Genomic DNA, 14,656 nt, shown 5'->3' with positions numbered 1-14,656 from the left:
GGAGATGGAATAATAAACAACGGCACTGCCTCGCGAGATGACTGTGAGGACGGGAAGTGGCTGAAGTCACCTAAAGCAGGTGGAAACGGTACCCGGCTCAGAGTGTGACCTCCTGACTGTTGGCTATTATGACTGTTATTACACAAACCAATCATAAAATTTCCTCTATTCCAGACCTTGGAGTTAAAGATAGATATGCAACCCTCCTCAGTCTCGTCTTCTCTTGGCAAACACCCTTATTCCTTGATATATTCCCTCTGACCTAGACCCAAACGTTCCCGTATTCTGGAAACTCTGCTTTGAACATGTTTGAGTTTGTCGGCGTCCTACTTAAAATGTGGTGACCAGAACTGACTTACTCCTCATACGACCTGATGGGAAAACAGTACAAGGAGACGGTATCTTTTACCCTCCAGGACCCATCGCCCCAGGGGTTTCTTCCTGTCTTGCTTGTCACCCGCCACCTAGACAACCTTACGTCTCCCCCACCGCATACTTTCTAAGGATGATTTTCTGAACCAAAGCATGGAATTTTATATTCAATCCCAATAAACTTAATCTTCTTAATTTCATCTGTTTAAAGCTTCAGAAAACTGATTTTCATATCCCACATGTTAGCTACTCCTCTGAACTCTAAGGAAGCAGGAAACTAACCTCTTATGTCATTACCCAGTGTGACACATAGAAATCTCACTTAGGGTGACAATCGTCATTCAGAGATGGCCCTTTGAACTATCCCTTAACCCCATAAATGAACCAATGGCTAAACCATATTTCCTATTCGGCCTTCAGGAAGGACTTTGTCAGACGGCTCAGTGAAGTCCAAATCTATCACATCTATTCCTCTTTCCTTATCTACCAGCCTGGCCAGTCTGCCCAAAGAAGGGAATAAGCTCAGTTTAATCGGCTTCCCTTTCAGTGAACTCGCTCGAGCTGGCTCGTAGGGACCTGCTACCATATGCCTATCTTTTCTCATGATAAGCTTTCACAATAAAAACCTCAACAATTTGGAGTGGTCGGGGCAATGCTGTTCCAGTTAATAGAATTTTCTGCTTAAAAAAAAAGAGGTTTTAAAAAGTTCGTATATTATCACATCAAAAAATATTCTCCTAAAACCTACTAGCTCATATTCCTGCTTTTGTCTTTCCTTTCCAGGTTACTGCCTGGGGTCTTCACTCTCTGCACGGATTCTAGTGAACAGGCCTACAGACACAGGAAGAATAAAAGCAGGTGAACCCTGCACTGACCTCAGAGACCTTTGTGTGGTTTCTAAAAAATTCCTATTATACGCTTGTATAACATTTATATCATTTCTCTCTTTCTCATGAAAATGAAATACAGAAAAATTGATGCAATAGTGTATGGCTTCCATTAATAGTATGAATTCTTTAAAGAATCAATTTTCCTTATTAAGTATTTTTGATCAAGACTTAAAAGCCAAAAATTTGGTACAGTTTTAAATCTATCACTCAGAGAAAAGCCTATGAAGCTTAACATTCCTTCAAATGAGTTTATATAAATTTACTTTTACACTAAAAAAGTGACTGTCACGTTACAAAGACACTATCACAATGTGAAAGTAGAGCATGTGAGAAAAGAATCAACCATGATTCCACCATCTGAAAAATAATTATTCCACCATCTGAAAAATAATTAACATCATTGTCTGAATATTTCTGTCTGATTTTCAAGGTTAAGGATAATTGGCCGGAGGAGGTAAACAAACTTTATGACTCTTGGTAGATACTGCCAAAGTCCTTTGGGCTACATTAATTTATAACGCCACTAGCAATATATGAAAGTACCAGTTTTACTAAACTTTGGCCAGCTTTAGATGGTACATCACTATTCTAATTTGCATTTTTCTTAATACCAAGGCTGAAGATGTTTCTACATGGTCGTTTACTCAATTTATTTCTTATATGTTTCTTTTCCTTTGCCAGGTCATTTATTGGAGCATTAATGATTTTGCTAAAATTTATGCTAATTACTTTATATGCTAATTATTTTTATTGGTTATACATTTATTAATTTGACAAAGGGAATCACTCTTTGTCTACGATATTTGTGGCAAATATTATTTCTTTAACTTAAAATAATTTATATTTAGTCAAATGTTCATTTTCCTCAGTGGTTTTACTTGTTACATCCAACTTTAAAAAGTCAGAGCTGTGCCAAAATGATCACAGAATAAATGCAGATCAGGCCCTGAAGTGACCTGGCCACACTCGGTTATAAACTTGTCATCCACACGGGTATCATCAAAATGAAAACAGAACTTTAAAAACGCTCAGAGAACTTCTCAACCCCTTACACACACTCACCCTGCCATACAATAGCTTCTGATGAGCATAGGTGTCCTAGAAAGAGTTTAAAACTTGGTTTTCTTCTCTCCCCTGTTCCTTCATCAGTTTACATGGAGAAACTGACATTTTTCTTGTTTTTATTAGTGCTTCTATACAGCTTTTAATCCAAAAGTCACCTCGGTTATACACTATATCTTGTTAACAAGCCCTCGTTAAATATTCTTATTTATATTTGATGAATTATTCCCTCAGTTTCCCTCTGACCCCCACCTCTTCCTACTTGTGGGCTCCACTTCTTATGTAAGTTTCTATGCCTGGTTTCTAAACTAGTTTCCCAAGCCACCTCCACTCCAGTACTAAAGGCCCAGAAAACGTCTTCCACGGCTATTTAGAGAAAGTGTATGTCAGTGGAAATACATGTTTTCAAGTTGGTGTATGTCAGAATGACTTTCACTGCCATCATCTATTAATCAGAAATTAGATACTTCATTCTCACACCATTGTTTAAAGAAGATTCTGAGAAAATAATGCTATTGCACTGGGTTTGGGAGTTAGAAAATCTGAAGTTACCCAGACTTTCGGTACTTTTGGTACTTCTGAAATAATCTGCTAGTGCTCTTTCTTCTGTGTCTTTTCTTATCTTTTAGGATTTTCACCTCTTATGTAATTTTATGTATATACAATTTTATGTGTAATTGCTTGAATTGATTTTGTATTGCATTAATCCAAATTTATTACCCACTTAAAGTACTAGAGATATAATATAAATGTTCTATATTTATTCTATTCTATTGTTTCTTTACATTCATAACTTTCATATTTTAACTATGCAAGTAATGCATGATATATGCTCTTTGTGAAATTTTAAGTAAAAAAGTTCATTTAAAGCATACAGTGAAAGTGTCAATTTATCATAATCTAACCTATTATTTCATGCCCGTTCTATAGACATGTGTAATCTTCTAGAATTTTAAAGCTAAACTAACATATCTAGCTATATGATACAGACACATATATTTTAATTTTACATAAATAGGATCATAATATAACAATTGTTCTGTGATGTGCTTTATCTCCCCCTTAACACTGTGTCTTAGAAATCTGTGTCTGTTGGTTCCTACAAATTTATATCAATCTTTTCAATAAGTACATAGCATTCCATAGTATAGATTTACAATAATTTAATCATTGGCTTTATTTATAACTTTTTTTCATTATTTCAAATAATCTTCCAGGAGCATATATCATCTTGCACATGTGAAAATATTTCTATAGCAATTGCAGATGAAGGACCCACTTAATAAGGGATTAAAAATAAAATAATGAAAGAAAAAGTTATTCAGATTTCCAGAACAAAAAGGTTCAAATACTGTCTAGGAAACAATTTTAACTGAGTGACTAAGCTAATCAATATTTTTCTAGATGTTAAGGAAACAAGGCAAGCAAATTAGACAAACAAGTAAATATTAATAGCTGCCTTGACTATTCCGAGAGTCTGCAGGGATATATTTTAAAAAAAATAAAAATAAAGCCTTTTTTATTAATAAAGAAGAGGCAGGGTACTGAGCACAGAATTAAACTCATTTTGCTGCCCCCGCGTCCTGGTCCCAGCCGGACCCTTCCCCTCGGTGCTCCGGCCAATCCAGCCCGAGTGTTGTTCGCTCCCCGAACAGCCCCCGCCAGCTGCCACCCCTCCAGCCTGGACCCCTCTTCCTCCAGAGCCTCCTCGCGGCCCCTCCCGTCACCAGGACTCTCAGCACCAGGCCCCTGCCCACCTGTCCGAGCCGGTCAGGCCCTTCCACCCGCCGCCCGGCCAAGTCTACGCACACGCCCTCTCTTCTGCTTCCCAACTCACTCTCTGAAATTATCTCATTTTTAACTGATGGACCGGCTTCCCGCCAAAGTCCAAGCTCTGTGAGGAAAGAACCCTGTCGGCCCTGCTCACCGCTCTGCCCGGGCTCAGCAACAGTACCTGGGCCACAGCAGGTGCCCCAAACTATTTCCTAAATAAATAAGTCAAACTTGTGCTCTGACAGGAGGAGAACTCAAGAACCACAGTAAATGTTTCAATTAAATGTTCAGTTTAGCCAACTGTCAGAACAGACTTCAGCGGAGAGTTAAAGTTCTCTGTTTCTAGATTCTAGTGAAACAACCATTACGTTAAATATGTCAAATATATTGGTAATAATGTTCTTATAAATATTTTCGTTGTGCAGAGATTTTGTGACATAAAGAGATATTTAGCAGAGAGAGTATAGGCGCGTGAGAGAATCAAAGGCAGCCGCCAGAGGAAGGACCGACCTGCTGCTCGTATCTTTGCCTGACGTCCTCCAGCTGCCACAGAAACTCCTTCGACTGCTCCTCACGAAGAGACTTGGATCTAGTTAGATCGGCTTCCACTTTTCCCATCTATAAAATTTAAAAGTCAAATATTAAATTTTTAAATGACAAATTGTATTCCATATTTTTGTCACTTGTCCATCATTAAAATGACAGATTTTCAACACCTCACCAATCATAATGCTGAATTTAAAGATGATAAAATAATGAAGGATATGTCCATTTATTTTGACAGGTTTTAATAGTTTTAAGTCAGGGAAATTATAATTGGTATGCAATTGACTAAACTCTAAAGCTACAATGACACTGCGGTGGAAATATAATTTTGAACATCCAAATACTTATTCAACAAGATTTTATTAAGGCCTTGTTATGTGCTGAACAGGAGAAAATATTTGCAAACCATCTCTCTGAAAAGGGACTTGCATCTAGAATATGTAAAGAACTCTTACAACTCAATAATAAACGGGCAATTAAACCTGATTTTATATTGGGCAAAGGAACTGGAAAGACATGTCTCCAAAGAAGATACAGAAATGGCCACAAGCATATGAAAAGATGCTCTACATCACAGTCATCAGGCAATTTCAAATTAAAACAGCGACATACCACTTCACACCCACTAGGATGGCTATAATCAAGAATACAGATAATAACAAGTGTTGCTGAAGATGTGGAGCAATGAGAACCCTCGTACACTGCTGGTGGGAATGTCAAGTGACGTAGCCACTTTGGAAGACAGTCTGACAGCTCCTCAAAAGACTAAACTCAGAGATGAACCACATGAACCCATATGAATTCCATATGATCCAGGAATTCCACTCAAGGTGAGAAATGAAAACATACATCCATACTAAAAAAACTTATATACAAATATTCATAGCAGCATTATACATAATTGCCAAAAAGAAGAAACAACGCAAATGTCCATCAACTGATGAATAAACAAGATGTGGCCTATTCATACAATGAAATATTATTCAGCCATAAAAAGGGATGAAATACTAATACACGTTTCAACATGGATGAACCTTGAAAACAGTATTCAAAGTGAAAGAAGGCAGTCAGAAAAGACCATGTATTGTGTTATCCCATTTGTATTAAATTTTCAGAAGAGTCAAATCCATAGAAACAGAAAGTAGACTAGGGATTGCCTAGGGTGAAAGCGGTTTGGGAGGGTATGGGGTTTCTTGTGGGGTGATGGAAACCTTCTAAAATTGATCGTGATGATGGTTGCACGATTCTGTGAATATATTAAAAAACCACTGAATTGTACATTTACAACGAGTGAACTGTTGGTATGTGAATTATACCTCAATAAAGCTGTTACTTAAAAAAAAAAGTCAAAGAGTGGACCACAGTCTATGATCCAATCCCAGTACCTCTCTAGGCCCATCTCTAGGGCTCTGGACCTCCCCCATCACCACCACACGCCAGCCCACCGGCCTCCTTGCTAGGCCTAAAACGTGCCAGCAAAGCTCTCATCTTGGGGTCTAGAAGCCCCCCACCAACATTCATGTAGCTTGTTTTTCAAAGGCTTCAAGTTCTGCTTAAATGTTACCTTTGTACTGAGGCTTCCCTGACCACTCTATTTTAATTTGCAGCCCTCCCAGCCGCCCTTTCCTTGCCTGAATGATTTTTTTTAACCACAGGAGACAGCATCTTTAGGTATACTATACAATATACTTATTCATTAGGGTTGTTTGCAATGTCTGTCTCCCCCAGAGGGATGTAACTCCACGTTCACTCATGTATCCCAACCATTCAGCACACTGCCTGGAGCACATGGGGACTCAATAACTTCTGATCAAATGAAAACAAAACAAAAACAAAAACGCCAAAAAGACACAGTGCACCAAACTTGGTTTGAAATTTGCTGAATGAACACTTTAAAAAAAAAAAAAAGACAATTTTCAACATTTTTAATAGGGCCAAATTCTTTATAACACATATAAAATAAATAAAATAGTGTTAAATCTAATGTTTTCTATCACTTAGAAAATGAGATAGACGATATATTATTTTCCTTGCTCTTTTACATGTGACAGGAAAGAGAGATCCTTACGTAATGAGAAAGCTATTCAGCTAGGTGACATGAAAATGGCACCTTTCATTCAAACTGGTGCAAGATTTAATTTGTCTTTCTACCCCAGTTTAATTTTGAAAAATATTTTTTCTGAAGCACCTGTCAGTTCATGTGACAACCATTCTGTCACTGGCTACTTTGTATCACTTCTTGCTCTGCTTTGCTGATATGCTGAGATATTTCTTCTTTTCAACTTGCACACAATGTCCTCTTTCAGGCTACCTTTTGGTAGGTGCTAAGATTAGATAAAACATGAGGAAATAAACCATGAAAAGGCTCCCTTCAGTTTTTCATGTTAGATTTTGGGGGAAAAAAAAAACATTCAAATACATTTATTCAGACACAGTTAAACTTTAAGGTTTGAGGAGCAGAGCTGTTCAGTGAGAAGCAGACAGTTTCACTGGATGAGAACAAACGGCATATTCCTGCCCACGAATTTGCTATTTAACACCAACCTTTCCATTTCTGGTTCTTACACGGAAGTCTGGAGTTCTAGATTATGGCATGATGTTTAGTACCTAAGTATCTCTTTGTAGATGCCGAAGACTGCAACCTTGATGATACTAAGTCATCAGCTTCCAAATTCAGTGATCAGAGTTCTAAGATGACCAACCCATAGGCCATCAGTCTTGTGGTCAAATCTGCTAAGGAATTTCTAAAGCAAGCACAGTCGAGCCCACGTTGTTTTCTTCCGTTTCTAACTCAAGACCTGGATTTCAAGGCTCTCTCTCCTTCAGTGCTTTTCACATTAGACCTCCACCCGAAGGCCCCTTGATTTGTCCTCGGCAAGCTCTGCCCCTACACACTCTGATTCCCTTGGCTATTCTGGATTCGCCTTCGCTCCTCACACTATCTGAAAACCCCTCCATATTTTTCCTCATCCAACAATCCATCTTCAAGGTTGACTCAAGCCTCCTCTCCTCTCTGTGGGGTTCTCTGATCCACCAACTGGCGTCAACATCTCCCTTCTCTCTGTGCTCTAGGACCTAACATCTTCATTCTCCTGGCACACTGTATGTTTCTCTAGAGTATGGGAGTGTTTCAAATGTGTGAGCTTTGTCTATTCATCTAGATCGTGAGCTCCCAAATAAAAGAAATTACAACTTATAATTCTTTTGTATCTTAATTATTAACTAATTGCCATGGTATGCAAAATAAACATGTATTAAATTCTTAAGGATGAATGGAGGGTAGGCAAAAGCAAAAGAGAAAGAAAACAAGAGAAGGTAAATCAAGGAGGGAAGACCTGGTTTATTCAGTACTTTTAAGACAGATCTTCATATGAAGTTGATTTTTGGTTCTTATTCTACTTCAGCACAGATTGACTATTAAAAATAAATAATAATTATTAAAATATTTTTAATGTAATTAAGAGCTTTGAATACTCAACATTCATAAAAAGTAGGATATCTTCCTTCAAAAAACTGACTTATCTTCTATAATCAAAATAGAAAACAATTTAAAGCACATGAAAGACCTTTTATACCTAAACATTAAGAAAAATTCAAAGTAAATAATAACTGCTATAAGAAAATGTTATTTTATACTGACCGAAAATGCAAGACCCCACTCCATTCTCCTTCCACAATTTAACCAAAAAAATATAAAAACAAGTCTTGTAAACTACTTGAAGTCTGTGTAGAAACGCAGCGTTCTCAGTTGCCGTAGATACAAAAGATTCTGCTTGATCACACATCATTCCATATTCCATTTAACTTCAAGGGTAAGGAAAAAACAAAAAACAAAAAAAAACCCATTCCTTCAGTGTGTAACTCTGGCTTCCAAAAAATCCAAGAGTGGAACTTGATGATCAAATTAGGAGCAGAAAAGGGCTTGGGGTGTATTTCTGTGAATGTCTAATGTTTACAGGTAATAGAGAGAGGTAAACAAGGGTGTTGGCTTTTCCTTAGATGCTGCCTCAAGCATTACTTGAGCTACATGTAAGAAAACACCTAAATATCCAGAGCTTAAGCAACATAGGCCCTTTATGTTTTCCTTGGGTAACAAAACATTCAGAAATAGGCTGCGACCTCGGCAGTTCAAAGATGTCAGGGTGAAGGTCTCTGCGATTCAACTTCCAGAATGGTTGCAGGATGGCTTCTGCAGCTCTGAACACCTGGGAGAGGAAGAGCAAAGGGTGACGGGACAAGGGCAAAGGGTCCATATTCGCTGAGTGGAAACCCTTTTAAGGGGCTTTCCTGCAAGTTCCTGTCAAAAGCAAATTAATTATGCTGTTTGCATCGCATTCACTTAGAACTACATTAAAAGCCAAACTCCACCTGCAAGGTAAGAGATTGCAATTTTAAAACTGTGTCTAATGTTGCCCTAAATAAAATCAGGGCTGTACTGTATTACTAAGAAAGTGGGAATGGGCACTGGGCCAAGATCTGGCAGACTCTGTCAAATGTGGTCACAATAAGTTACTGTTCTTTCTGTAGTAAAGTACTCTTGTGTTATGTTCTGAGTTATTTGACAGTATAATTCATATGAGACAATTATACAATTCTATAGAAATATACAATTCAAAGTGTATTTTGCTGTATTTAATACATATTTAGCTAAACTATAAGAAACTGTCTTTCAAATATTTTCATATATATATATAGAGAGAGAGAGAGAGATAGACAGACAGACATAAATGGCAGAAAGACAGATAAATAATTATTTCTGTGCTTGGCTAAAGACTCAGTAGAAACTAATATCCTTAACAGAGAAAATTAATTAACACATGTGTGGTGCCTTTCCTTTTCTTATTGATTAGTAGGAGTTCTTTATCAATTCTGGATATGAATTTTCTTGTTCAATATCTGAACTGCAAATATCTTTTCCCACTCTGAGTTTGCTCTTGTATTATCTAGTGGTCTCTTTTGATTAACAGAAGTTTTTAATTTTTTTTTTTTTTTTTTGAAGTTTTTAATTTTAATGAATTTAAATTTAACAACATTTTGTTTTTTATCACTTTTTGTTTCCTATTGAGAACATCTTTACCGAGCTCCTACATTTTCTTCTGAAAGTTTTATTGTTTTACCTATCACTTGCGTATCTACAATCCTGGAATTAATTTTGCGATGGGATGTAGTGAGGGGCAGGATTCTTTTTCCATCTGGCTATGCAGCTGACACAGCGGCATTCACTGAAATGGCCCGTCTCTCCCTGCTGCGCTGCAATACTTCCTTCGACATGAATCAGATTGGTCATCTATGTGTGAGTCCACTTTTTGGTCTCTTTCCTGTAAAACACTGGTCATCCTTGTGCCAAAACCACACTGTATTAATTACTATAGCTTAATATTAGTCTCAATATCTGGTGGTATAAGGTTGCCATAGCTATTCTGAGCCCTCTGTATTTTCACATCCATTTTAGAATCAGCTCGCCAGTTTCCCTCACTCCTCCCCCCAGAAAGCACTGCAACATTTTGATTTTTAGAATTGTGTTGATTCTATAGATTAATTTGGGGAGAACTGACATTTTTATAACATTGAGTCTTTGAATCCATACACGTGATATATCCCTCAACTTGTTCAGGTCTTCTTTGGTTCCTCTCAGTAATGTTTCTTAGTCTTCAAAACACGGGCCTTGCATTTCTTTTGTTGCATTTATTCTTAGGTAAGAGAAGCTTTCTGGTACCACGATATCTTTTTCAAAGTTTATTTTCTATTTGTTGGTTGCTAATATATAGAAATAAAATTGAATTGTATATTTCACCTTATATTTAGAAGCCTTGCTAAATTCACTACCAATTACATTTTAACAGTAAACATTTGAGAAATTCATTGTTACACAAAGATGCCACAATTGCAGATCCCCGCATAATCTACTGGGCTACCTTAGATGTGCCTCCTCTGAGTTCTCCTAACGACCTATTAATTCCACTAGTTACGCCGCCAATTACAATCACACAGCTACGCATCAGTCTATCGCACAGGCCACAAACATGGCTTAACAGTCTCTGAATTCCCAGAACCTACAACAATGGCTGATATAGAGCAAGTATTCATAAATTTTGTATAAATGAATGAAAGAAGAAATCAGGTCTGTTAAATCCTTGGCCAGTAAGTCAATAAAACAGTTTGAAATATTAAAAAATAATAATGCTACTGTTTTCACAATTAATAACCCTTCATATCAGTCAATTATAAAAAGAATGACATATTTCCTGGTCCAATGTTCTCAGTAGATTTTTTTTGGCTTATTTTTCTTCTGCAAAAGAGATTTGACGAATATTATTAGGAAAAGTTTCGCTTACTACTCTACTAAGCATTTAAGGATGAGAGTTAAAGATTCTTTTAATTATTTGTTTGATTTTTTGTTTAATTTTGTTTTTCAAAGCCAAATATTTATACATAGTCTTTGGATGTTGTCATTTGGAATTGATTAATTAGCACAATAGGCTCTATTGAAATATTTAAATATAGTTCTAGAATTTTACCTCTGCTACCTAATCTCATTTAAAGACAAAATTTCAAATGTTAAAAGGTTAGACAGATTTCTCCATTATCATCAAAAAGTAACTGAGAGAGGGGACTTCCCTGGTGGTCCAGCGGTAAAGAATCCACCTTCCAATGCAGGGGATGTGAGTTCGATCCCTGGTCGGGGAACTAAGATCCCACATGTCATGGGGCAACTAAGCCCGTGCACCACAACTACTGAGCCCGCACGCCTCAACTAGAGAGCCCGCATGCCGCAAACTACACAGCCCAAGTGCTCTGGATCCCACACACCACAACTAGAGAAGCCCGTGCACCACAAAGAAGAGCCCGCATGCTGCAACTAAGACATGACACAGCCAAAAATAATTAATTAACTAATTAATTTTTTAAAAAACTGAGAGAAAATGCTTCTATTTACATTGGATCTTTACCTTAAAACTGGTCTAAAAAAGACTCATTTAACATTACATGAGCCTGGGCTTCCCTGGTGGTGCAGTGGTTAAGAATCCACCTGCCAGTGCAGGGGACATGGGTTCGATCCCTGGCCCGGGAAGATCCCACATGCTGCGGAGCAACTAAGCCCGTGCACCACAACTACTGAGCCTGCGCTCTAGAGCCCACAAGCCACAACTACTGAAGCCCACGCGCCTAGAGCCCATGTTCCGCAACAAGAGAGGCCACGATAGTGAGAGGCCCGCACACCGCGATGAAGAGTGGCCCCCGCTTGCCACAACCAGAGAAAAGCCGCGCGCAGCAACGAAGACCCAACGCAGCCAAAAATAAAATATAAAACAAATAAATAAATTTTTAAAAAAAAACATTACATGAGCCAGCATGACCCTTAAAGGACAAGAGGACGAAGGTACAAGTCACGATGAGTGGTCTGTATGATGGGTCTTTCTAAGTCTGTTTGTTATCCATCTACATTTATAGAGGCACAAATATATTCAGATGGCATTCTTCCTTCTTTGTACCTTGAGAATTTTTTCATTAATTCAACAGCAATAATGAGATGATGAGCTAAACTTATAATCCCTAAGAATGTAAGAAACTGCTAATCAGTTTCAAATGTACTAGCAACCAGAAGCAACCTCACTAGTCAACAGCAGTGTTTCTGAATTTTGTTTTCAAGGCAAACCACTGGGTTTTCCAAGTATAAAGCTAATATCATGTAGCTGACGGCTGCAAAGAAAAAGGAACAGAATTTAAAGCCAGATATTAGCAGCAAATACCAGTTAATGAGGATGAATTTTCAAGAGGAGAAAAATTAACTAGAAAAGTCAAGTGGTTAGTGGAAGCCCCAGGAGGAAGTAGTTATCTGACATTCATTCAGTCGGTTTTCAAGATGAAAAAGTTTCACTTTATAATTGCTGCCAATACTTCAAAAAACATAGCTGTCTTTTTCAGTCATTTATTTGTTTCACAGAGAATAGGTAAATATAGAACACTATTTCTTTAAAAAATACAACTATATACATATATACAGAAATAATTCTAACAGAGTAATACACTTTCACAATTAAAATATGTATATTTTCACAACTAATTGCTGACAGCTAACACATATAATGGATTTCACCATTGCAGTAAAAATTAGGTTATTTAAGCAATCTTAAATGAGATAAAAAGTTCTTCAAAGTGAAAGAAACAGTGTGAAGCAATTTTTTAAAAAAGTTTAAGTCTGTTTCATTTTCTCTCATGGGCCTCATTTTTCAAACAGCAATTCACTTTCAAAAACAAACTCAAAGCTTTTATTTTTTAATTCAAATTCCTGTTGTCTTCTATCTGCAGCTGTTTCCAAATGGAAAAAGATGCCCTAAGCTCTGCTGGCTTTTACACAAAAGATTTCAGTGAGAAGAGAGAAGAGCAGTTCAAAACAACAATAAAAAAGGAAAATATGGACTATGGAAAAATCTGAAAACATTATGATTCTCCAAATACTAAATCTGCTGATTGATTTTCTTTTAGAATTTGAGCTATATCAGAGTCACACTTTTTAATCAACTGACAATCTGGAATAGAAGATATCTAATTTATCATGTTTTGACATATACATTTTATTTAATGTCTGTTCAAATTTGCCATGTGAGAATTATTCAATTTGCAAATGAGCCTGGCTATAAGAATTCCATTATAAACGGGGTTCCTTATTATTATACTCACACCAAAGGTACTTTATTTCAGAAACTCAACTTCACTTGGCAAAACTATTTATGACTGAAACCACAGAAGAACTTATCTCCAACAGAAAGCAATCAAAACATTTCCTGCTTGTCAGTTGCCATCACTATCAGTTTTCACTGAGTCTGAATCTAGCACCACTGGACAGATCAGTGAGGACTGCTGACAAAGACAGGACACAGGTGTGGGGTGTGGGGGGGGGGGGACCCTAGAGGCGTGCACCAAAGAGGACCCTCCATCGGATCATCTACCCAGTCCACAGTGATGCGACGCCTCCATGGTAGGAGCACATGGACTCCTTTCAGGTCAAGAAATGGGAGAGTCAAATGGGTGGGCAGAGCTGGTGAAGGAAGACAGACAGACTATGACCCTGCACAGAGCAGAGCAGTCAGACGTGAGGGTGGACCAACTGGAAGGGTGGTTCCAGAATCAACTGCACAGATACTGTCTCTCATCCCTGGCTTGCCTCATTTTATGGCAGTCTCACTTTGCGGCTGGGTAAGGTTCTTAATTTAATGATTCCCAAGATCACATTCTCTCCAGGGCTTTCCGTTCCGCCACACAACTCTGAGACTTCATTTTTTATCTTTTAAAAAAGATTATCAGTTTTTACATTCTTTCTAACTTTTTTGACGTACAGTTTCTAATTTTTTACCATTAATAAATAACATCACAAGAAACATCCTTGAACACACATCTTGCAAACCTTGGAGTCCTGAAAAATAAAGTCCTAGAAGTAGAACAGGTAAATCATAAACACAATGTTAAACCAGTCCTCCAGAAAGGTTACATATCTTTACTCTTCCTCCTGAAATGTGCGTCTGCCCGTGTCCACAGGCCTTCATGGATTTCTACCTATGTGTTAGTTGGAAAAGAGCTCAGTGCTATTTTAACTTACTTTTAACAAATTTACTAGTGAAAATAAACATTTCTTATTGCCAATTTTTACCCAAAAAATGTATTGAGATTTTTTACAATAATTACATTGAATTTATACATCAATTTGTGGAGAACTTTCATCTTGACAATACTGAGTTTTACAACCTATGAACACAGAATAGCTCTCTTTAGATCGTTTAAAATTTCTCTCGGCAATCTTTTATAGTTTTCAATGAGTAAGTCTTCACGTTGTTTCATTAGTTTATTTGTAAATATTTTATTCTTTTGGATGCTTTTGTAAATTAAATTGTTTTCTTAATTTCATTTTCAGGTATTTCATTACTAGTATATTGAAGCATGACTGAATTTTGTATGTTGATCTCGTACCCTGCAAACTTGTTTAAATCATTTATTAGCTCTAGTATTTCTTTTAT

General features: G+C 37.2%; 1 protein-coding gene across 22 annotated transcripts in view; it reads right to left on the bottom strand.

Annotated features, from left to right (window-relative positions):
- CEP112 (centrosomal protein 112) overlaps nt 1–14,656 on the bottom strand; it is a 420,211-nt gene that overhangs the window by 229,013 nt on the left and 176,542 nt on the right. For all 22 annotated transcript variants that reach the window (XM_082441876.1, XM_082441874.1, XM_082441872.1 and 19 more), the window contains one exon: nt 4,608–4,715. In XM_082441876.1, coding sequence (XP_082298002.1) covers nt 4,608–4,715 — 108 coding nt within the window. The remainder of the gene's footprint in view (nt 1–4,607; nt 4,716–14,656) is intronic.

The sequence above is a fragment of the Balaenoptera physalus genome (assembly GCF_965194825.1).
Source record: "Balaenoptera physalus genome assembly, chromosome: 20".
Lineage (NCBI taxonomy): Eukaryota > Metazoa > Chordata > Mammalia > Artiodactyla > Balaenopteridae > Balaenoptera > Balaenoptera physalus.
Note: the sequence above shows the minus strand (reverse complement) of the source record. Positions and strands in the feature narration are given on the sequence as shown.